The sequence below is a fragment of the Pezoporus wallicus genome, unplaced genomic scaffold (genome assembly GCF_028554395.1).
Source record: "Pezoporus wallicus isolate ANWC-B61680 ecotype Strahan unplaced genomic scaffold, APGP_CSIRO_Pwel_v1 contig_7819, whole genome shotgun sequence".
Taxonomy (NCBI): domain Eukaryota; kingdom Metazoa; phylum Chordata; class Aves; order Psittaciformes; family Psittacidae; genus Pezoporus; species Pezoporus wallicus.
Window position 1 is genome coordinate 790,500 of NW_026642241.1, and position 20,125 is coordinate 810,624.

Here is a 20,125-nt window from a genome sequence, read left to right on the forward strand (position 1 = left end):
GAAATTAAGGTGACAAATTAGGGGCTCTTTTTAATTACAAACTAAGAGGAGACCTCAGCAACAACAGCATGCGTTGTAAGAGCCCACTTTGCTGGAGCCATTAAACAAGGAGGTCAGAAGCTCTGTTGACTCTCACCAGGACAGGCAGAGCTGTCCGAAGCTCCGGCTGCGCCCAGCAGCCCTTCTCCATCCATCCCTCCATCCCTGCATCCACCCCTCCGGCCAGACCTGCAGGCAGGGTCCTGGGGTCCAGCGGCGTCACATACCCGCTTTAAGCTCTTAATCTGAACTAAACACATTACCCATGAGCTCATCAACAAAAATCTAATTATGCTGTGTGAGGCCAGGCTTAATTGCTTGTCCTTGACACGAATAATGCACCACGTAAGCCTATTAGCTGCTGTAAGCCTATTATTATTATTATCGTGTTCACTGTCAAAAGTACGGAACAGCGGAAGAGGGGAAACAGTGCTGTGCAATTAGCAGCAAATGCCAGACAAAGCAGCTCGGAGGGAGCAGGAGCCACCAGTCATTACTAGGTGCTTTTTGGGGCTGGTCAGGGGTGAAGCTGCACCGGGATGCTGGTGCCACCAGGGATGCGCCGAGAGACACAGCAGGGCTGCAGTATCCTGACTCCTCCACAGAGGAGCCCAGCCCCAAACCCACCTTCTCCATGGAGTTCCAACCCGATTCACCCCAAGCACTGCACAGCTCCAGTGCACGGTTTGCTGATCCCAGTAATGAAGCGATGGGGCTGCAGTATCCGGAGACGGCTCCCGCGCTCACAGCCTCCTCCCGCACTTATCACCACTCACAGGATGTTTACAATAATTTCTAATTTGTGCAATTATTAATCATTTCTCTATCTGCCTCATTTGCATAATAATTACTGTGCTCGGCGCCTGCCGTGACGGTGAATGACAGAGCTCCAAATTCAATTAAGATTCCTGTATGCAGGTTTTGTGCTTAAAGCTAATCACAGTGGCTGCTTGGTGCCAGAACCAGGGCAGCTGCCCCTCCACAAGCACCAATAAAGGGATCCACTTCCTGCGGCAGTTGCTGCATCTCCATCCCCCCTCTCATCCCAGAGCATTTCCCAGCAGCTCTGCTGCCAGCAGTGATCAGATGCATCTTCCACTTCTGCATCACCTAAGCTCTCCCATGCTCTTCTCGCGTAGAGAAAGAGCTTAAGAAAGTATCTGGTAAGAAACAAGCAAGAGACCTGCCCTACAAGAGCAGCACACTCACACCCAAGCAGGGCAGGCAGGAAGGCACAAGCTGTACCCAGGGATCACCTCTCCCACTAAGGTGAATTCAGGAAGTCCACAGTATTGTTTTACATCTCAGAAGCAGTGCCTCTTGGGGTGCCCTGCTCGGCTGGTGTCCTGCAGCACTGCAGTCACACACAGCCCTTGCACCAACAGACTGACCATCACTGACTCCCCTCGTCCCTCCTTGTGGAAGAAACACCACCAAAATCAAGTACCAAAAAAGCAAGCTGTTATTTCCGAGTGTACACACAGGTTCCAGGACTGCTAGAAAGGAAACACAGTGAATAAAAACCAGGGAACGAAGCCCCAAGACCCTCCAGCTCCAGGGAAAACTGCACGTTTGCTTCCACAGGAAACTGTCCCCACTAAAAGAGCGCTGGAAGAGACTGGAGAGGACCAGCTCTGCAGCAGCCACGTGTTCCAAATGCCTTCAGCATGAAGAACAACCTGAGATTTAGGACACCTGAAGACTTGTGAACCGCCCTCAGAGGACAAAGCATTTGGCATCAAACAAATAGAAAACAAATCCGTTTCTACAGTTTGTTAGAAGACAAACAAATGGCCCAGAAACCAGTGTATCACGGGGAGCACCAGCGCTCCCCGTGCACCTCCACCACTGCGCTGCCCCAAGTCCTCGCCCCTTAGGCTGATGGGGAAACCTTCTTTTGGCAGCTCTCCTCCATTCAGCCTCTCCTCCCGGAACAGGATCCAGTGGGACGCTTGGTCCAGGCGGAGTGAGCTGCTCCTCACAGCTCTGGCCAGGCAGCAGCCGGGAGTGGTGCTGTGCGTGGTCCTTCACCTGACCTACATGTCCTCAACGCTCCACTTGTAGGCGAGCTCCTGAACCGCCTTCTTGTTGGCTATCCTGGCAAAGCGCTGCTGCTCGAAGCCGTTGGACCTGCAAACACCACCGAGAACACCATGGGCTGCTGGGCAGAAGCTTCTCTGAAGCAATCAAACTTTGAGACATTCTGAGCTTTCTGCTACTTTTACTGTGGCTCGATCTGCAGTAGCATCTCTGAAGCTCTTCACACCTTAGCTGATAGTACCAGCCCTTACTATTGGCAACACCCTCATCAACTGGTAGCTGTGAATCTTTACACCAGGAACTGTTTGAGGCAAAGCTCACCCATGTTCACTGTTACTCTAACACAGGGCTGCATCAGGACACGTACCTGTCCACGCCGTCCCAGCGGTGCCCTGGCCATATGTTAAACCTGTTGAGTGGAGGTGCTGGTCCGTTGTACCGGGGCTTTTCTAGGAACACACAGAGCAATAGAGCCGTTTACTCCTTCAGTGCAACCACAGTCACATCATCATCACCCCAGAGGTACATCAAGCAGTGTGTGTACAGCCAGCTACAGCTCACAGAGGGAACTCCCAAAGGCACAATCAAATCGGACTCTCCCGATTTTTAAGTCACCAGATCCTGCTCTCCAAGCTAACAAATAGTAGTGACCATTACTGGCAACAAGGCAGTAGCAACAAACATTGGTGCTATACTCCATAAAAGTAGGCCTTGAGGACCAAGATGCGTTTAAACAGCAGCTGCATTTCTGTGCTGCCAGGGCCTTAAAGCAGAGATTGGTGTAACTCAGAATCAAACCTTTCTTCTCTTTGTTCTCTTTGGCCTTCCTTTTTTTGATGAACTCAGCCATGGGGTCTCCCTCCCTCTCCTGCTCTCTCAGCATTCGATCCAGATCCTGGTCATCAATGTAACGGGCCAACGGCTTCTGCATCTCTTTTATGGCATCTTCCACGTTCTGCTGCTGCTGCCTCCCCTGCGCCAGCCTGGAAACAAACACAGAACCAAGTCATCGCTCACTGGGAGTTGCTCTGTTTGAAGGACACATCACAGCCCTGAACTTCCACTGTGTGTGCACCATTCCGAATACACATTCGGCCAGAGGGAATAACTGAGGGGATCTCCAGGGCAGGTGGAACACGTGGTCTCCCAGACCCAGACTCAGAACACAGTGACACACCACTGCTGGAAGTGAGCCCAAAGAGCCCTGAGATGGTGCTGGGGGCTGTGCAGACCCTTACCCCTTTCCCCATCTGGCATACTGCTCATCCCTCTCGGACTTGGCTTCAGCTTTCTGCTGCTGCTCCAGCCGCTCCTGCGCCAGGTCCCTCCTGCGGCCCGACTTGTCTCGGAAGACGGTCTCAGTGTGTCGGGATTCCTCTGGATGGGACAGATGCCTCAAGTCACACATCTGGCAACATTTCCATGACTAACGGCCCCTCACTTGGGTATTTTAGCCCCTGACTCATTCCAGGCTCTGACAGACTGAGAGCAGGAAGCAGAAAGCGAGCGGGTGCTCGTGCAGTGTTTTACACCCCTACCTTCCAAGTGCTTGGTACTCCTCTCATGCTTCCTGAGCTCCTGCTGTTCCCTCCGCAGCACATCAGCTGACACCAGGCCAGCTTTGACCCCCGAAAGCATCGTGTTTGCCTGTAAATCAAACAGAAGTCACAGTTAGCGCTGGCTGAAGCTGTCCAGGATCCAGAGGTGCAACAAGAGGAATGTCTACCTTCTTGGGAGATCCCTTGGCGTCACGGTGGCGAGGCGGAGAGAGGTCCTGGGGGCTCCTGGAGCGGCGCTGCTCCTTCCCGGCTGGCAGAGCCCGTCGGGGAGGGGACAGATCCGAGTCTGAGGACTGGCTGTGGTTGTGTTTGAGAGGACCACGCTTCGGGGACCTGCTGTGTACATGGCCCAGCCTGCGCTCTGCATCAGGGGCGCTCCGGGGGCCTCTCCGTGGGGATGGGGAGCTGGAGGCCTGCCTCAGGCCCCTCTGAGGCGAGGGCACCTGCCTGGGCTGTGACGTGGCTGGAGAAGCACCTGCAGTAAAGACACACACTAACTGAAATCCCCAGAGGTAGGCAGAGTCAGGACCACAAAAGGACTAAAAATGGACGTACACGATGTCAACTCCTAGGAAAATCAGACCTCGAGATGACAAGCTATAGGGCAAAGACAGGTATGTGACAAGAGCCTGGGAATTCTCTGGATCCTTCTAAACACGTACTACCCAGAGACAGGGTTTAAACTCCAGTTGCCTTTTGGACATGCCTAAGCCTTAGCCAGTTAACTCTCATTAATTCTAGTCTGGCTGATGAAAACATAGAACTAACTGCACCAACAGAAATTACCATCTATCCACCACCATTCCATGCCTGCAGACTGCCAATTCCACGCCACTCATCCCTCAGGAGCACATGGACATGATCCCAGAGCAGGCAGGCAGCAAAGCACAGGACAGACAGGACAAACTCTTGCATACACTCACCTTTCGTTCTGCTCTGCTTTCTCAGGCTGGGTGACCCTGTCCTCCTCCTCCGGGGCGGTGAGGAATCCGAGTCAGAGCTGTACCTCTGCTTCCGTGGAGGGGACAGGTCTGGGGTGGCCTGGCGCTTCTGGCGCGATGAGGACTTGTCAGAGACACCGTGCCGGGGCTGAGGCTGCTCCCCTGGGGCCCTTCCTGACTGTGCCTTGTCTGTGGGCTTGCAGCTCCTCTTCCCTGCTGCTGAACTGCCCCTCTTTGGGGACACATCTGGGGAGTCGTGGTGCTGCCGCTGAGGAGGGGACAGGTCAGGGGAGTCGTGGCGCTTCCTTCTTGGTGGTGAGAGGTCAGGGGAGTCGTGGCGCTTCCTTCGTGGTGGTGAGAGGTCAGGGGAGTCGTGGCGCTTCCTTCTTGGTGGTGAGAGATCAGGGGAGTCGTGGCGCTTCCTTCTTGGTGGTGAGAGGTCAGGGGAGTCGTGGCGCTTCCTTCTTGGTGGTGAGAAGTCAGGGGAGTCGTGGCGCTTCCTTCTTGGTGGTGAGAAGTCAGGGGAGTCGTGGCGCTTCCTTCTTGGTGGTGAGAGGTCAGGGGAGTCGTGGCGCTTCCTTCGTGGTGGTGAGAGATCAGGGGAGTCGTGGCGCTTCCTTCTTGGTGGTGAGAGGTCAGGGGAGTCGTGGCGCTTCCTTCGTGGTGGTGAGAGGTCAGGGGAGTCGTGGCGCTTCCTCCTTGGTGGTGAGAGATCAGGGGAGTCGTGGCGCTTCTTTCTTGGTGGTGAGAGGTCAGGGGAGTCGTGGTGCTGCTGCCTGGGAGGCAGGAGGCTGCAGGAGTTGTTCCTCTCCTGCCTGGGAGGGGACAGGTCAGGGGAGTCATGGCGCTTCCTCCTAGGTGGGGATGGGTCCGGGGAGCCGCTGTGCTTCCTCCTCGGTGGCGAGAGCTCGGGGGAGTCGTGGCGCTTCTTTCTGGGTGGGGATGGGTGCGGGGAGTCGTGGCGCTGGCGCCCGGGAGGCGGGAGGCTGCTGCAGCTGTTCCTGTTCTGCCCGGCGCGGGCCGGATCCGGGCCCACAGGCGCTCTGTCAGGGGAGTCGTGCCGCAGCTCCCTCGGCGGGGAGCCCTCCGGGGAGTCGTGGCGCTGCCGCCTGCCAGGGGAGGCAAAGGTGGGAAGCAGAGTGAGAGCTGTGTTTGGAAATGAAACCCAAGTGGGATCTGTAAAGCCAGCAGGAGGGATCAAGGGTGAAAACAAGAGAGCCTGGCTGCTGTGCAACCACAGAACAGAGAACGAGTTGGAGAACGGTTTCGGTTAGAAAGGACCTTAAAGCTCATTCAGCTCCAACCCCCTGCCATACTCAAGGACACTTTCCACTAGAGCAAGTTGCTCCAAGCCCCATCCAACATCCCACAGGTGCTTTCAGAAGCGGCATCACCCAGATCCCTGACACTGCCCCTGTGGCACAGCAGGTCCACCTATCACACCGAAACCCAAAGCGCTGCTGCCAGTCCCCCAGCACAGGAAAGGGAATCCCTGTCCCTGCCACTTCTCACACTTCACAGCAAAGCTCTTAGAAACTGCAGTACAAGCGAGGCACCACCAGGAAACGGGAGTTCACCCACAGAAGGATTCTCAGCTGGAGCCTGTACCTGAGGGCAGATTTGGCAGCGACTGAAACATCCGAGCTCTGCGAGTCTTCATTCTGGTCTAAAGGAAAACAACCAGAAAGACACCGTCACCAGGGAGCTGCAGAGCCCATGCTCTCGTCAGCATTCCAAGGATACAGATATCTTTGATCTGGTCTCACCTCCGAGGAGTTTCCATTTAGCATTTGTTCGGAATTCCTCCATAAGCTTCACCTCATCCGGACGCTCGTCAATAAATTCTGCCACCTGAACACAGAAGAGCAGCTTTGGAGAGGGAGGAAGAACAGCTTTCCTCCCTCTAGCACAAAGAACTACCCATAACAGCACTGAAAACTGCTGTGTGACCATCGTTTCACCTCCCTGAGCCTCTGCCCTCGAAGAACCTCCTTGCTGCCAGCATTCCCAGCAATGGCGCAGGTACCTTCCGCCCAGCCTCCAGAGCTGCTTTAAAGCCCCGAGAACCACTGTACGGACCCACCACATCCTTTGGGCACTTGTGAGACTGGATATCGGAAAAGAACGGGCTACTTCTGCCTGCACGGAGCTCATTCACCCCTTGCGCTTAGCGCAGGAAGACTCGTCCCTCCCTGCCGCAAACGCTCCCGAAGGAGGAGGCGACGAGGCGGCTTCCAAAGGGAGACACGGGCCGGACCCCCCCAGGAGCCCGAGTCAGTGCCGCCGCGTTCAGCCCCTCCCGCTCACCACAGGCATGTCCCCTTCGTCGTCCTCCTCCTCCTCCTCCTTCTCCTGGCCCGCAGCGATGCTGCTCCAGCTCACGTCGTCATCCACGATCCGCATCCTGCCAGCGGGAAAGGGGCGCCCGTTCGCCGTCAGCGAAGCGGGATCCGGGGGAGCGCCCAGGCCGCGGCTCGCCTCGGGCACCGCGGGAGGGCCGCGGCTGGCACCGGCCGCGCCGTCCCCTTGCCCCGCAACTCACCCGCCTCTGCCGGCGGCGCCAGGCGGCTTCTTCCTGCGGCGGCGGCGGGGCTGGGCGGGCGCGGCCGGGCCGCTCAGGTACCGCCGCAGGTACTCGGCCTTCGACAGCCCCTGCGCCGCCATCTTGGCGCCAGCCGGAAGTGAGGCCAGCACGCTGGGACGCGGCGCCGGAGGGGGCGTGGCCCGATGGGAGACGGGCGTGGTTTGGGGTGGTGGGCGGGGCTTAGGGGCGGTGGGCGGGGCCATCACGGACGGACACGGCGCCTCCTTCAACACGCGGCTTTATTTGGGGTCCCCAGGAGCCCACCGGGTCCACGAGTCCACGTCCAGCAGCGACCCCCGGCTGGGATAGGGGGGTCCCGGGCAGGGAGCGGGGCCCCGGCCCCGGCACGTCCCGTTCCATCGAGGTTCAGGGGTCCGGCTGCCGGCGCGAGGCTCCCTCCGACTCGTAGCCCTCTGTCTTCATGTCGTTGAGGCCCAGGTCTTCGTTCTGCTCAAAGCTCCGCTCGTAGCGCTCCACCCGGAGCTCCGGGTCCTCCTCCGGCGCGTACACGTTCTAGGGGGGAGGCGGGGGCTCCTTACACGCTCTGACCCCTCAGCAGCACCCACACAGGGGCTTCAGACGAGAGCCACCCCCCCTCAAGGGGTTCATGGTGTGAAGCAGACCACGTTGCCAGCCCCTGATCCCAGGGAACAGACACCATTCCCATCACCTTCCCTCAAAGGCACCGGCAGTTCCCTTTCCCTGCTCACCGCCAGACCCCCAAAGGGAAATAAAGCAATTCCACCCAAACTGCTTGCAACACGTCAAGGAGCCCATCTCCCACTGTACCTGAAGGTAGCTGTTGCCTGCAGGGTCATCCAGGATGAGGTGAGCCTTCACCTTTCCCTCTATGATCTGCGGAAAGACAGCATATCCAGGCATTAGTGCTCTTAACCCTTCACTCCTGGCACCAGGGCATTCCCAGCACACTCCAGCCATTCCTGGCACTGCCCTCAGTTAAACGACAGCAGTGGTTGGGTAAAGCATGGAAATTCAGGAGCGCGCTCACCTCCTGCAGCTTCCCAATGAACTCCTGCAGCTTCCCGGTCCTGCTGGGCGTAGAGCTGTCCCCCAGGGTGAAGGGGTTCCTCTCCACCTGGAAGAGCAGGAACACTCAGGGCAGTGTGAGACCCCAGCCCCCCGGAGGGGCTGAGCCCCCCAGCACCACTCACCAGGTCCCGGATGTCCTTCAGCAGCCCCTCCAGCGTGGTGAACTTTCCCCCCAGCGCTCCCATGCCCAGCTCGAACTCCAGCTCGGGGATCTCCACGCTGCACGTCTCCGACTGCAGAGGAAGAACCCAGTGAGCCCTGTGGGGCCACTGAGCCCCACGCACCAGCTCCAGGGGAGGGCAGGTATCCAGAGGCACCGCACCTTGAGGATGTCCCTTGTCATGTCAGAGGGGTCTGTGATCCGCAGGGTAATCCTGGTGCCCTGCGGCTCGATGGCACCTCCAGACTTCACCTACGAGCACCCACAGTCAGCTTCACAGAGCCCTATACTTAAATCACACCCCAATGCTTTAAGAAGGTTTACCCAGAAGCCCAGAGGCCGCTCCAAGCCCAGGGACAGTGCCTTAACCCAGGGGGCTGGAGCAGGCATGGACACAGCCAAACAGAGCTCTCCAGGACCCAGCTCTCCCCTTGGCCTGCTCAGGAAGGCAACTCAGACCCAGCCTGACCACACTGCATATGCATCCTGCACACAGCTCGTGTGTGCTCTACCTCTGCCCAGAAATAGCTCTGCCACCCCCAGCACAATGCTGGGGATTCATCCATGAATGCAGCCTGGAGGGCAGGGACCCTGGAAACACCTACCCATGGAAGGTGAGAAGCCCACTGCTCCCCAGCACACAGGGCAGGGGTTTGCACGCTCACCTCATTCGTCCTGTGCCCACAGGAGTCACAGTTTGTGGCCATGATGATCACCTCCTTGAAGTGCGGGATCTCTGGAGCAGACAGTCAAGGAAAACCCAAGGAAAGGGAAGTCTCAGAGATCCCAACAGCCTCAGTCCTTCCCGAGGCATGGCAGGAGCTCACCGGCAAGTGCTAAGCAGCACCGAGACACACTTGCACCCTGACAGGCTCCTTATGCAGCAGGGAGAGCACACATGGGACTCTCCCCTGTGCTGCCTCCATGCAGAGCCCCACAGCAGGCAATGATCCGTGCCCCCACTCCAAGGATACGCACTAACTTCATATTCGTGTTGGCTGGAGCGTTGCACTCTGGGCAGTTGGTGTTGAACTGCAGGACCTGGGGAGCAGGAGCATCAGAAAGGCCCATCCAGCCCAAAGCCACCAGCCCCACTGGCATGGGCACCACTGCAGTCACCCACCTCATTCCTCAGATCCTCTGCAGCATCATCTGGCTTCTCATCCAACTCCTCTCCCTGCAGCAGGGGACAGGAGCAGTGTTAACTCCTGTTCCTTAACTCAGGGCCTCCCAGAGACAATGGGGGTGATGGCACAGCTTAAGCAGCTCCCGTTACCTCCAGCCCCAGCATGGCAGCCTGCTGGGGACTCCTCCTGTAGTGAGTGACTACCAGAGCATCGTCCTTCTGTGGCGCACGAGGGTTCTCCACAAAGCTGTTCCCTGAAGGGTCATCGATGATCTATGGGACAACAAAGCTTTAGGAACCCATCCCGTGCTTCCCCTGGGGGGAAAGGGGCTGCACCCCCAGGTACTCACAAAGGTGAAGGGGGAATGCACTTCTTTCAGCTGCTTTAGCTTCCCAATGAACTCATCTATTTTACTGGCCACCTCTTGGTCCGTTGCCTGCAAAGGAGGAGAGGTCTGAGACCAGTGCTGGGGCAGGCAGAGCTGCAGACACCAGCACAAAGCAGAGCACCCAGAACACTCCTCTACCAGCAGCGTGCAATGCAGAAGGTGAGCACGAGCACAGCCGAGGAGCCTCCCCTTCCACCACGTACCCTGCGGACAGGCTGGTCCTGCTCCAGGCCGGCCACAGCTCTGTCAATGAGCCCTTCAATGGTGGTAAGGACTTGAGAAGGAAAGAGAACACAAGCGAGGCACTGTTAAACACACCACAGAGTGCCACACGTAGGCCCCACTAAGCCTATGTGACCCAATGGACCCAGGGCAGGCCCTTCCCCACACAGCCCCCCTACCCACCTCCCTTCTGGGAGAAAGCAGGGATCTCAAAGTCCAGCTCTGGAATCCGAGCCGTGGCACAGTCAGTCTTCACCACCTCCCTGTTCATGTCCTGCACACGACAACAGTTGAGGAGCAGCGTTAGGATCCTGACAGGACCAGGACTGCCGGACCACACTGGGCTACACAGCACCTATGTTAGCCCCAGGCTTCAGCAGCCTCGATTCACCCAGGAACACACCGGGAACGTGCGCGTTGGGGGATGCAAACTCTCACTGCCCCACAAAGGACGTTAATGCTCCAAGGGTGCAGAAGGGGAACGCTTTATTGAGGTGCGGGGGGTGCGCGGCGCTGACCTGCCGGGAGGCGACGGCGAGGACGTAGCGCACGCCCTGCTCCTGGATGCGCCCCGCGGACTGGATCTCGGTGTTGGACCAGGAGCAGCTCCCGCAGGTGAAGGAGCTGACGATGACCTCTTTGAAGAACGGGATCCTGGTGAGCAGGAGCCGCGTCACCCCCTGCGGCACGACGGGGCTGCTGGGAACCCGGCTCCTGCCGACACCACCCAACACCCAACCCCTACGGGGGGGGGCCCTGAGCCCCGCTCTGCCTCCTGCAGCCCCCCCCTGCACCCCGCTTCCTGCACCATCCTCCCACACCCCCCTTCCTGCACCCCTCTCTCGCACCCCCCTTTCGCACTCCCCCCTGCACCCCTCTCCTGCACCCCCCTTCCTGCACCCCCCTCCTGAACCCCACTTCCGCACCCCCCTTCCTGCACCCCTCTTTCGCACTCCCCCCTGCACCCCTCTCCTGCACCCCCCTTCCTGCACCCCCCTTCCTGCACCCCCCTCCTGAACCCCACTTCCGCACCCCCCTTCCTGCACCCCTCTTTCGCACTCCCCCCTGCACCCCTGCACCCCCCTTCCGGCACTCCCCTCCCGCACCCCCCTTCCTGCACCCCCCTCCTGAACCCCCTGCACCCCCCTTCCTGCACTCCCCTTCCTGCACCCCCCCTGCACCCCTCTCCCGCACCCCCCTTCCCGCACTCCCCCTGCACTCCCTCCCGCACCCCCCTTCCTGCCTCCCGCTCCCTCTCCCGCCCCCGCTCCCGTGCCCCGCTGTGCGGCCCCGCTCAGGCCGCAGTGCCCGGTGCAGCCCCGCTCACGCTGCAGAAGCAGTTCATGCACAGGGACTCGATCTCCGCCGGCCGCTGCTCCCCGTCCTCGGCGCTCAGCGGCCGGAACAGGGGCCCCGCGCCCGCCGCCTCCACCGCGCCCAGAGCCGACATGCTGCCCCGCCGTCACGTGGGGCGGCGCGCGGTCACGTGAGGAAGCGGCACGGTCCAACATGGCGGCGCCTTTATTGGTGCTCATGGTGCCGCGGTCCCGTTGCCCGCCCCGATCCCGACCCCGCTCCTGGTCTCGGTCCCGACCCCGCCCTCGCCGCCGCCTCCCCGCTCCCCCAGGCTGCGGGACAAGTCCCTCCATAGCGCATCGAGGCGGGCGTGCAGGTCCTCCACGGGCGGCGGGTCCCCCTCCAGGTCCCCCGGGACCCGCGTTGACAGCTTCAGCCGCATCTCCTCCGTCTCCTGGTCCAGGGCGCGGGTGAAGTCCTGGATCTGGATGTACGTGTCCCGCCGGAACTCGTCCACCCGGCGCTGCACCTCCCGCGCCAGCGCCTCGCTGTAGCGCTCGGGGCTGGGCGGCCGCTCCCGCAGGCTGCCGGGGTAAAGGCTCAGCTTGGCCTTGAGCTGCTCCAGGTTCCTCTGGATCTTGTGGTGCAGGTCCCTGGCGCTCTGGGTCAGCTTGGAGGACAGCTCCTGGATGTACTGGTTGAGCTGCTCCGGGCTGGCCTGGCTGTGCGGGACCACGTTGCGGTGCAGCTCCTCCACGTTGCGATGGATCTCGGTCACCAGCCTGTCCGCGTACGGGTGGAAGATGCCCTTCACCTGCTCCGTGTGGAGCGCGATCTTGTCGCCGTAGTGCGCCAGGAAGCGCTGCACCTCGTCCGCTCCCCCCAGGAGCTGAGCCGTCACCTCCCGGCTCGGCATCAGGTGGCGCCGCAGCTCCCGGGCCTTCAGGGACACTTGGTCCAGCAGCTCCTCCGTGAAGGGCTGCAGCCGGTAGCGGAGCTCTTCCAGGTGCCTGCCCACCTTGTGGTGCACCTCGTCCACGTACGGCGACAGCTTCACCCGCAGGCTCTCCAGCTCCTTCCGGATGAGCTTCCTCAGGCTCTCCGAGTCCTGCGACAGCCGCGGCTGCAGCCCTCGGTTGAGCGGCGCCAGCTTCTCCAGGAAGTTCCCCATGTAGCTCACCCCGTCCTGGGCGCTTCCCTTCGGGCTCCTGCATGAGAGCAGCCGCTGTGAGCACCCCTCGCTGTGCCCTAACACACACGCGCACACACAATAAAGCTGCTGGCAGCCTCCATGAGCGCTTGTGTCCCCAGCGTGCTGGGGGCTTGCAGGGGTTACCCGCTGTACTCACGCCATGCCCCTGCCCAGCTTGCTGCCCTGGCCGTGCTCGGGGCTGTCCTTGTCACTCGTCAGCTGGCTCAGGTACTCCCAAAAGCTGCTCCTTGCTGGCTCGGCCGGTGCCACTGCGGGCAGGGGGGCAGTGTTAGCGTGGCAGCACCCAGCCTCTGCCCCGTCCCATTGCCCCCGGTCATCCCCGAGCGAGCTCCTCCGCTCTGCACCTACCTGGGATGGTGGCCAGGAGGGTGAGGAGCAGCGCAGCCTCCGGAGGCATGGTGTGCTGCGGGAGGAAGGAGAGAGGAGCACATGAGCGCAGGGCTCCCCGAGCACTCGTGGGTCAGTGCTCCCTGTGCTTCGTGCCCCATTCACTGTGCCCCACAAGGACCTCTCCCCCGGGGTCCCCCATAGCGCCGCCAGCACAGGATGGCACCCACACAAGTGACACGGGCAGGAGGTGCCCCTCACCCGGCTCCCGGTGCCTCCCGTGTCCCTGCGGCGCCGCCGGCCCGCGGCTCCCTTTATACACGTGCAGGGGAAGGTCTTTTGGACCTCACTCGGGTAAACACAACGTGGAGGCTGCGGGCTCACGTGGGGGTCACCTGAGCGCCGTGCTCCGGCCTCATCCTGCCCCTGCCCTTTGCAGCCTGGGGCAGAGCTGCAGCACCATAGGGGACACCTATGGCTGCAGGTCTAATGGAGCCCGCGGCGCTGAGATGGGGCAGGAGGATCTGTGACAGGGAAGGGTGAAACGAGCACGGCGCCCACCGTGGGGCTCCCTGTTTGCCATCGAGCATCCCTGCTTCCCGCTGGGATACCAAACCCGCCCCGTTTTGATGTGGTTCCCTTCTCGTCGCCTTTCCCCCAGGAGAAAGCAGCCACGTTTTCAGCCCGGGTCACGGCCCCGTGCGGGGAGCTGGGTGCTGACACCAGGCTCTTAAAGCAGGAGGGTGCTGCAGTGTTTGCAGCCAAGCAGCCCAGCAACCAGGGGCAGGTTTTCCCCATGGGTCAGGGTGCAGGGCTGGGGCACGGGGCAAAGTCCAGCACGGTGCTGGGGTGAAGCTCCGAGCAGTCACCGATGCTCCTTGGCACCAAAGTCCACCCTGATCCTTCCCTGTGTGGACACACGGGGTCACCCCGGCAGCCCTGGGAGCATTCCCAACCCAGGGCTCTGCTGCTCCCTACCCATCTGCATAGGGCCACAGTCCCTGCAGGCTGTGGTGGGGATGCTGTGTCCATCAACCACCCAGTGCAGCCTGCATGGCCCAGGACCCCGCAGCAGCAGCAGGCCCCACTGAGCGGGGTGCTTGACTGTATGCGGGATGCTGCCGGTTGTGCTGGGGCACCCCCGAGTGGTGAGGTCCCGGTCCCTGACCCCTTTCTGGTTGATGGTGCCTGCATCTACCCCCATCCCCACGCTGTGATGAGATCCCCACCCGCCTGGACCCATTCTGTCCCCTTCCCGCTGCCCTGGGCCCCAGCCTGGGGGTGATGCTGTCGCCTGGATCAGCTGCCCTGGGTTGCCCATCCTGGGTCAGGACACGACACGGAGCGGGCTGTGCATCACACACACGGGTTTATTCGTGCCGCGAGGAGCCGGCCCCGCACCGGGCGCCATCGGGGGCTCAGTCCGCAGCGGGCTGCGCGGTGCTGAGGAAGGCGGCCACCTTGTCCCGCACCTCCTTCTCCAGCAGCTCCATGTGGTCCTCGACGCCGGCAGCGCCCGACTCCAGCTTGCCCCGCATGGCCTCCACGCGCTGCACCAGCTCCTGCCCCAGCGCCTCCCCGAAGGGGGCTGCCCGCTGCCGGAACGCCTCCAGCGTCTGCCCCACGCGCTCATCCAGCTCCTGCGCCAGCGGTGCCAGGCGCTCCCGCAGGCCCTGGGCATCGCCGCCGGCCGCCCGCTGCAGCTCCCGCGCCAGCGGCGAGAGCTGAGCCCGCAGCTCCTCCGAGCTGGCCTCCAGGCGCGCACGCAGCTCCTCGGCCGCGCGCTCCATCTGCGCCGTCAGCGCCTCGAGCTGCCGGTTGAGCCCATCCTGCACCTCCTGCGCGTAGGGGCTGAGCCCCCGCCGCAGCTCCGCCACGCTCCTGCCCGCCTGCGCCTTCAGCTCCTCGGCCAAGGGCGCCAGGCGCTCCTTGAGGCTCTCCACGCCGCCGTCGATCTGCTGCTGCAGCCGCTCCGCGTAGGGGCTGAGCGAGGCCTGCATGTCCTCAGTGCTGCCCTGCAGCCGGGCCCGCAGCTCGGCCGCCAAGGGCTCCAGCGCCCGCCGTAGGTCCCCGGCGCCGCGGTCCACCTGCGAGCGCAGCTCCTCGGCGTAGGGGCTCATCCTGGCCTGGAGCTGGCGGATGTTGGTGCCGATCTGCTGGTGCACCTCGTCGGCGTAGGGCGCCAGCTTGGCCTGCAGCTCGGCCAGCTCCCGGCGGATCTGCTCCTTGAGGCGCTGCGAGTCCTGCGCCAGCCGCGCCTGCAGCTCCGTGGCGAACGGCACCAGGCGCCGCTGCAGGTCCTCGGCGTACGAGTTCACGCTCTGCAGGTTGCTCCCCAGCAGGGTGCTGGGGACAAGCGGGTGTCAGAGCCCCCCTGTGCCCATAGACCCCTGCCCGGCCCCCCCGGCATCCCCCCGGCACCGCAGCCCTGCTCACTTGAGCTGCTTGGTGATCTCGGCTTGCTGCAGCTGCTCCACCGTGTCCTTGGCGTTGCTGCCCAGCTCCGTGAAGTACTTCCAGAGCACGCTGGCCACCTCGTCCGGGTTGACATCAGCCCGGGCTCCTGCATCCAGAGGCTGGGATCAGCGCTGACACAATCCCATTCCCGTGGCACAGCGCATCCCTATCCGTGCCCCAGGGCGGGACAGCGTCCCGGCGCCCCAAACCCGCACGCTGCCTCACCTGACACCACCAGGAGCACCAGGACGAGGGCGGCCGCCTTGGGAGACATCCTGAGTGCTGGGGATGCCTGCGGGGACACAGAGCGGGGATGAAGGGAGCCCCATGGCGGCAGCCCCAGCCTCTGCTGCCTGCCCCACTGCAGGCAATGCAGGCACCACTGTCCCCAGCCACTCACCTGCTCTGCCACCACTGCGGTCCTGCGGTGCTGTGCTGCTGTGCCGGGGAGCACCGGCCCTATTTATGCAGCCTGAGCGCCCTCGGTGGCTTCCACGCAGGGCTGGGACACAGCCTCAGGCTTGGACTTTAGCAAGGTCGCAACGTGGAGGCGCCTGACGTGTGCACAGCCCTGACATCAGCCACAGCCCTGACATCAGCCACAGCTCTGACAGCTCCCAGCGGGGAGCGAGGGATGGGGGTACATGCACATGGGCACCCCAGGTCAGGGACCCAAGAGCAGCCCCCAGCTCCATAGGATGCAGTGATGGACCTGCTGGTGCCGGCTTTGTGGTACCCAGGATGCTCAATGGGAAAGGGCATGGGCTGAGGGGATGCTGTGGTGGATGCATGGAGGCACATGAACAGATAGCATCCCTCCCTCTGAGCCCAGGCTCCTGGAGGAATTCCATAAGGAATGACAGGACCCAGCTGCTGCGGGATGCTGCGGATGCGGGTGTGCCCTTGACCAGCCTGGGACCCGCGTCCCTGGCCGTGAGCATCGGGCTCTGTGGTGTCCCCGCTCCGTGCTGCAGCCAGTGCTGATGTGTCAGGGCTGGGGCGAAGGGCAGGGCTGGCAGGGGCAGGGACCAGCCCGGAGCGGTGGTGCCAAGGTCCAAAGAGCCCCCGCGGTGCCCCAGGGCTGGAGCAGCCCCACGGGGCCGGGGCCACTGGATGTCACCCTCGTGCTGTGCCCACAGCCCCAGGCCTGAGCACACACATGCACCCGATGTGCAGACACACGCAGAGCCCCGTGCCTTGTTCCCTAGGGAATTTCCCAGCTCCCGGCCGGAGGCAGCCCCTCCGTTACGGACCTGGCACCGCTCGGTCCCTGCACCGCGGCCCCTTCCCGGCCAGCCCCTGACCTTTGCACAAGCCCCGGAGCCGGCGGTGGGAGGGTATAAAGTGGGACCGGGGCTGCCCCAGTCCCAGAGACCGGCTCAGGTGAGTGGGGAAGCCCGGGTGAGGGTCCCGGTGGGAAGGGGACGGGGTTGGGACCCCCGTGGGGCCGCCCCACACCGTGTGCTCTGCTCTCTCCACAGCCATGAGGGTGTCCCTGCTGCTCCTGCTCGCCTGCACGGCTGTCCTGGCAGCACAAGCAAGTAAGGGGGCTGGGGCCGGGCTCAGGGTCTATAGATGCCCATATATATAGTGCCTATAGACAGCCTATGGCCACATCCCATCATACTTGCGCTTGCAGGGGCCGATGAGCCCGGGGAGCCCGAGGCGCTGGTGCGGAAGGTGCAGGAGTACGCGCAGAAAGCATCGGCCATGGCCAAGAGCGCCCTGAGCAGGGTGCAGGAGTTGGAGGTGGCTCAGCAGGCCAGGTACCCCCGTGCCGCCCCGGTGCCATGGGGACCATCGGGAGCCGGTGCTGACCCCGTCCCTTGTCCCTGCAGGCGGTGGCTCTCGGACAACGCGGAGCTGGCGAAGCAGCGGCTGGCGCGGTTCAAGGAGCAGCTGGTGCAGCTCTGGAAGGGGACATCGGCCGCGTAGCGCCGCGGGGGGGACGGGACACACGGGATGGGAACCCCCAGATCCCCTCCCGCTGTCACGGTGCTGGCAATAAAGAGGGCTGAAACAAGCGGCTGTGGTGGTGTCGTTGGGGGTGAGGAGGGGCGGGATGGATGCGCTGCTCCCCCCTGCTGCGGACAAGTACCCAGGCACGGGGGGGTGTGACCCAGCTCCTGGCTCTGAGTGGGGCACCTCAGTGGTAGGGGGAAGCCGGGGCGCCCACAGTGCTGCTCCCAGTGCTCCCCACTCCCTCCCCGCCCGAGCCCCCCTCCAGCATCCACTGCAAAGACTGAGCGAGCTCCAATAACTTAAGTCACGTTTATTCGACAAAAGGAAGCAAAGCTGAGACCGACACCGGTTCGGGGAGGGGGGAGGCAGCGGGAGGGCAAAGAGGGGTCCCAGGGCTCCCGCACCGGGCAGGGCAGGGAGCGGGCAGGGTCAGTCCTGGCCAGCGGCTCAGGCCACGCTCTTCTGGAGGTCATCCAGGAGGGTGATGAAGCGAGCCTTGAGGTTCTCGGCGTAGGGGGTGAGGCGCTCCTTGAAGTCCTGCAGCAGCGGCGTCACCTTCTCGCGCAGGTTGCCCAGCTGCTCCACCACCTTGGCCTGGTACTCGGCGGCCTGGGGGATGCCCTTCTCCCGGATCTCCTCCAGCTTCTGGCTCAGCTTCTGCCGCAGCTCGTCGCTGTAGGGAGCCAGGTTCTTGCGCAGCTCCTCCACGTGCCCGCGCAGGCGGTCCCGCGCCTCCTCGGCCACCGGGGTCAGCTTCTCCTGCATCAGCTCCACCTTCTGCTTGGTGAGCTCCTTCAGCTCCTGCGCCACGGGCGCCAGGCGCTGCCGGTACTGCTCCAGCTCCTCCGTCCACTTGGCAGAGAACTGGTCCAGGAAGGGACGGATCTTCTCCTTCACCTCCTCCAGGTCCTTGGTCAGCTCCTGGCGCAGAGCCTCCGTGTCCTTCAGCCACATCTCGCGCACCTCCTTGTAGTAGGGGGCCATGTCCTCCCGCAGCTTGGCGGCGGCTGCGCCCAGCGTGTCCAGGTTATCGGCCAGCTTCAGGCTATGGGGAGGGAGCGGGGGGAGGTCACGCACGGCACCCGGGGACCCCGCATCACCCCCGCCGGTCCGGACCCCACTTACTCCAGCTGCTTGCCCACGGCCGAGGACTCGAACTGGGAGATGGCATCCTTGCCGCTGGCCTTCACGGTCTCCAGGTACACCTCCACCATGTCCTTGAGGCGGTCCAGGGGCGCCTGGGGCTCGTCATGCTGCCAGAAGGAGCGGGCCTGGGTGCCTGCGGGGGGAGCACGGTGTGAGCAGGACCCAGTGCGTGCAGGGACGGCTCCAGCCCTGCCCGGCTCGGTGGGAACCGGGAGCCACTCGGCTGCGGCCAATTGCTTCCAGCATCAGGCTCCGCGGCCCCATCCCACTGTGTCCCGCAGGGATTGGAGCTGCTCCCCCCCCCCCCAGCAGCAGCCCGGTGAGGACCTACCCGTCAGGCAGAGCAGGGCGAGGGCCACCACCACGGCTCTCATCTTGGCGCTGAACCTGGGGGCAGAGCAACAGAGTCGGGCTCAGGGACCGCCCGGCGGAACCGAGCCCCCATCCCGGCACCGCGGCATTCCCGCGGGGGCTGCGCCGGGCACCGCCGCTGCATCCCCGCTGCGCCACCGCATCCGGGAGCAACCGGAGCCGCTGGAGCAGCCCAGGCTCTCACCGGCTCCGTCCCGCTGCTGCTCGTCCCGTCTGAGCCGCGCTGCCCCACGGCCGCTATTTATGCCGGAGGGGCCGTTCCCGGGGGAGATAAGCGGCGGAGCAGCCCAAGAAACCGCTCCCCGCGCGGCCCATGTGGCGCGGAGAGTTCAAGGATCGCGCCGAGGAGCGCGCTTGGCAGCGCCGCGAGCAAACAGGAGCTCCCCGGCCCGGCCAAGGAGCTGTTTACGCTCCCGCTGACCCAGATTCCTGCCTGGCTGCGGCCGGGGCCTCCCGGCAGCCCGCGGGGATTGGCCCCGGGCCCGGGGACAAGGTCTGCGCCCGCGGCCGTTTGGCCGCTCGGACCCAGACCCTCATCCTCTGCGGGGGGACCCAGGCGCCCCCGTCCCGATGGGTCCCCAGGGCTGAGGTGCTGGGAGCTGGCCCAAAGGCATCCACATGAACTGGGCCCGGGTGAGAGGGCACCAGGGGCGCAGCAGCAGAACAGGTTGGGTAATGCCAGGGGAAGCTCTGGCACAGCCCCGAGCCTGGGCTGGCTCACTGGGCACTGCACCCTCCTTCCCTCCGCCGCCACAGCTCCGTTCTTCCCTCACCTCCATCCTCATGTGCCCACCCCAGAGCTGCCCCGCTCCGGAATGTGCTCAGCGCCACGGGTTTGATCTGCAACACCGCATTCCCTGCGCAGGGAAGGATGCAGACAGCGCGGGTTCCATGCTGCATCCCGAGGGATAGAGCAGGGCAGGAAGGGGAGGAACACGGCGATCCCGGCTTGCAGCAGGTAGAAAGGGCTGTGCAGGGGGGGCGAGGGCCCTGCACACAGTGCCTGCGGCAAGGAGGATTGCTGCACCTTGAGCTTTCACCCACGCGGCCGCATTGAGCAACCAGAGAGGAGACGAGGGCAGATCATCATCATGGTTTTATTTGTCATGATCCCACTGTCCAACTAAGTGACGAGTTGCAAGTGACCCACAGAAGAAATGGACCGAAGAGTTACTGAAACTTGGGTTTGGTTTAGCCCAACAGAAACGAGGGAGGGAGGAAGGCAAAAAAATACTTCTGACA

General features: G+C 62.8%; 5 protein-coding genes across 6 annotated transcripts; 1 reads left to right on the top strand and 4 right to left on the bottom strand.

The window, feature by feature from the left end:
- Positions 1-1,995: 1,995 nt before the first annotated feature.
- On the bottom strand, positions 1,996-7,257 carry BUD13 (BUD13 homolog). Of its 2 annotated transcripts, XM_057428280.1 has the most exons (12): positions 7,122-7,257; positions 6,887-6,983; positions 6,323-6,430; positions 6,188-6,240; positions 6,102-6,105; positions 4,562-5,486; positions 3,806-4,113; positions 3,618-3,726; positions 3,318-3,456; positions 2,878-3,062; positions 2,447-2,528; positions 1,996-2,169 (listed from the first exon to the last, which is right to left on the bottom strand). In XM_057428280.1, exons 1-12 carry the CDS (start codon positions 7,241-7,243, stop codon positions 2,076-2,078), a joined length of 2,226 nt encoding a protein of 741 aa, XP_057284263.1. In that variant the 5' UTR covers positions 7,244-7,257; the 3' UTR covers positions 1,996-2,075. The 2 variants fall into 2 exon arrangements, with proteins under 2 accessions (XP_057284263.1, XP_057284262.1); XM_057428279.1 differs by lacking the exon at positions 6,102-6,105 and having other exon boundaries at positions 4,562-5,688; positions 6,188-6,245; positions 6,346-6,430.
- A 236-nt stretch (positions 7,258-7,493) lies between these two features.
- ZPR1 (ZPR1 zinc finger) lies at positions 7,494-11,901 on the bottom strand. Its single transcript, XM_057428282.1, is given in 16 exon segments — positions 7,494-7,676; positions 7,953-8,018; positions 8,173-8,259; positions 8,336-8,446; positions 8,536-8,625; positions 9,039-9,109; positions 9,348-9,414; positions 9,497-9,550; positions 9,650-9,772; positions 9,850-9,936; positions 10,092-10,162; positions 10,294-10,384; positions 10,629-10,790; positions 11,438-11,569; positions 11,571-11,654; positions 11,656-11,901. Coding segments are annotated over 16 exon segments (1,554 nt in total). The 5' UTR covers positions 11,767-11,901; the 3' UTR covers positions 7,494-7,529.
- Positions 11,839-14,150, bottom strand: APOA5 (apolipoprotein A5). Its single transcript, XM_057428301.1, has 5 exons — positions 14,115-14,150; positions 12,968-13,022; positions 12,756-12,867; positions 11,901-12,614; positions 11,839-11,857 (listed from the first exon to the last, which is right to left on the bottom strand). The coding sequence occupies exons 1-5, from the start codon at positions 14,148-14,150 to the stop codon at positions 11,839-11,841; spliced, it is 936 nt and encodes a 311-aa protein (XP_057284284.1).
- Positions 14,151-14,298: 148 nt separating this feature from the next.
- Positions 14,299-19,159, bottom strand: APOA1 (apolipoprotein A1). The gene is made up of 10 exons (XM_057428302.1): positions 19,068-19,159; positions 18,843-18,898; positions 18,491-18,644; positions 17,814-18,410; positions 17,222-17,401; positions 17,031-17,128; positions 15,804-15,868; positions 15,629-15,695; positions 15,383-15,509; positions 14,299-15,292 (listed from the first exon to the last, which is right to left on the bottom strand). The coding sequence occupies exons 2-10, from the start codon at positions 18,883-18,885 to the stop codon at positions 14,365-14,367; spliced, it is 2,259 nt and encodes a 752-aa protein (XP_057284285.1). The 5' UTR covers positions 18,886-18,898; positions 19,068-19,159; the 3' UTR covers positions 14,299-14,364.
- Positions 16,785-17,356, top strand: APOC3 (apolipoprotein C3). The gene is made up of 3 exons (XM_057428283.1): positions 16,785-16,944; positions 17,043-17,169; positions 17,242-17,356. The coding sequence occupies exons 1-3, from the start codon at positions 16,887-16,889 to the stop codon at positions 17,336-17,338; spliced, it is 282 nt and encodes a 93-aa protein (XP_057284266.1). The 5' UTR covers positions 16,785-16,886; the 3' UTR covers positions 17,339-17,356.
- Positions 19,160-20,125: the final 966 nt, after the last annotated feature.

Coding starts and splice junctions, on each gene's coding strand:
- BUD13 (XM_057428279.1), bottom strand. CDS start 7,243: ATGGCGGCGCAGGGGCTGTCGAAGGCCGAGTACCTGCGGCGGTACCTG. Junction 4,114..4,561: donor AAAGCAGAGCAGAACGAAAG/GTGAGTGTATGC, acceptor TCTTTACTGCAG/GTGCTTCTCCAGCCACGTCA. Junction 2,170..2,446: donor CGCTGGGACGGCGTGGACAG/GTACGTGTCCTG, acceptor TGGTGTTTGCAG/GTCCAACGGCTTCGAGCAGC.
- APOA5 (XM_057428301.1), bottom strand. CDS start 14,150: ATGGGGGTAGATGCAGGCACCATCAACCAGAAAGGG. Junction 13,023..14,114: donor GCACCATCAACCAGAAAGGG/GTCAGGGACCGG, acceptor TTCCTCCCGCAG/CACACCATGCCTCCGGAGGC. Junction 12,615..12,755: donor AAGCTGGGCAGGGGCATGGC/GTGAGTACAGCG, acceptor GCTCTCATGCAG/GAGCCCGAAGGGAAGCGCCC.
- APOC3 (XM_057428283.1), top strand. CDS start 16,887: ATGAGGGTGTCCCTGCTGCTCCTGCTCGCCTGCACGGCTGTCCTGGCA. Junction 16,945..17,042: donor TGTCCTGGCAGCACAAGCAA/GTAAGGGGGCTG, acceptor TTGCGCTTGCAG/GGGCCGATGAGCCCGGGGAG. Junction 17,170..17,241: donor GAGGTGGCTCAGCAGGCCAG/GTACCCCCGTGC, acceptor TTGTCCCTGCAG/GCGGTGGCTCTCGGACAACG.
- APOA1 (XM_057428302.1), bottom strand. CDS start 18,885: ATGAGAGCCGTGGTGGTGGCCCTCGCCCTGCTCTGCCTGACGG. Junction 18,645..18,842: donor CGCCCTGCTCTGCCTGACGG/GTAGGTCCTCAC, acceptor CTCCCCCCGCAG/GCACCCAGGCCCGCTCCTTC. Junction 15,510..15,628: donor GGTGCTCCTGGTGGTGTCAG/GTGAGGCAGCGT, acceptor CTCTGGATGCAG/GAGCCCGGGCTGATGTCAAC.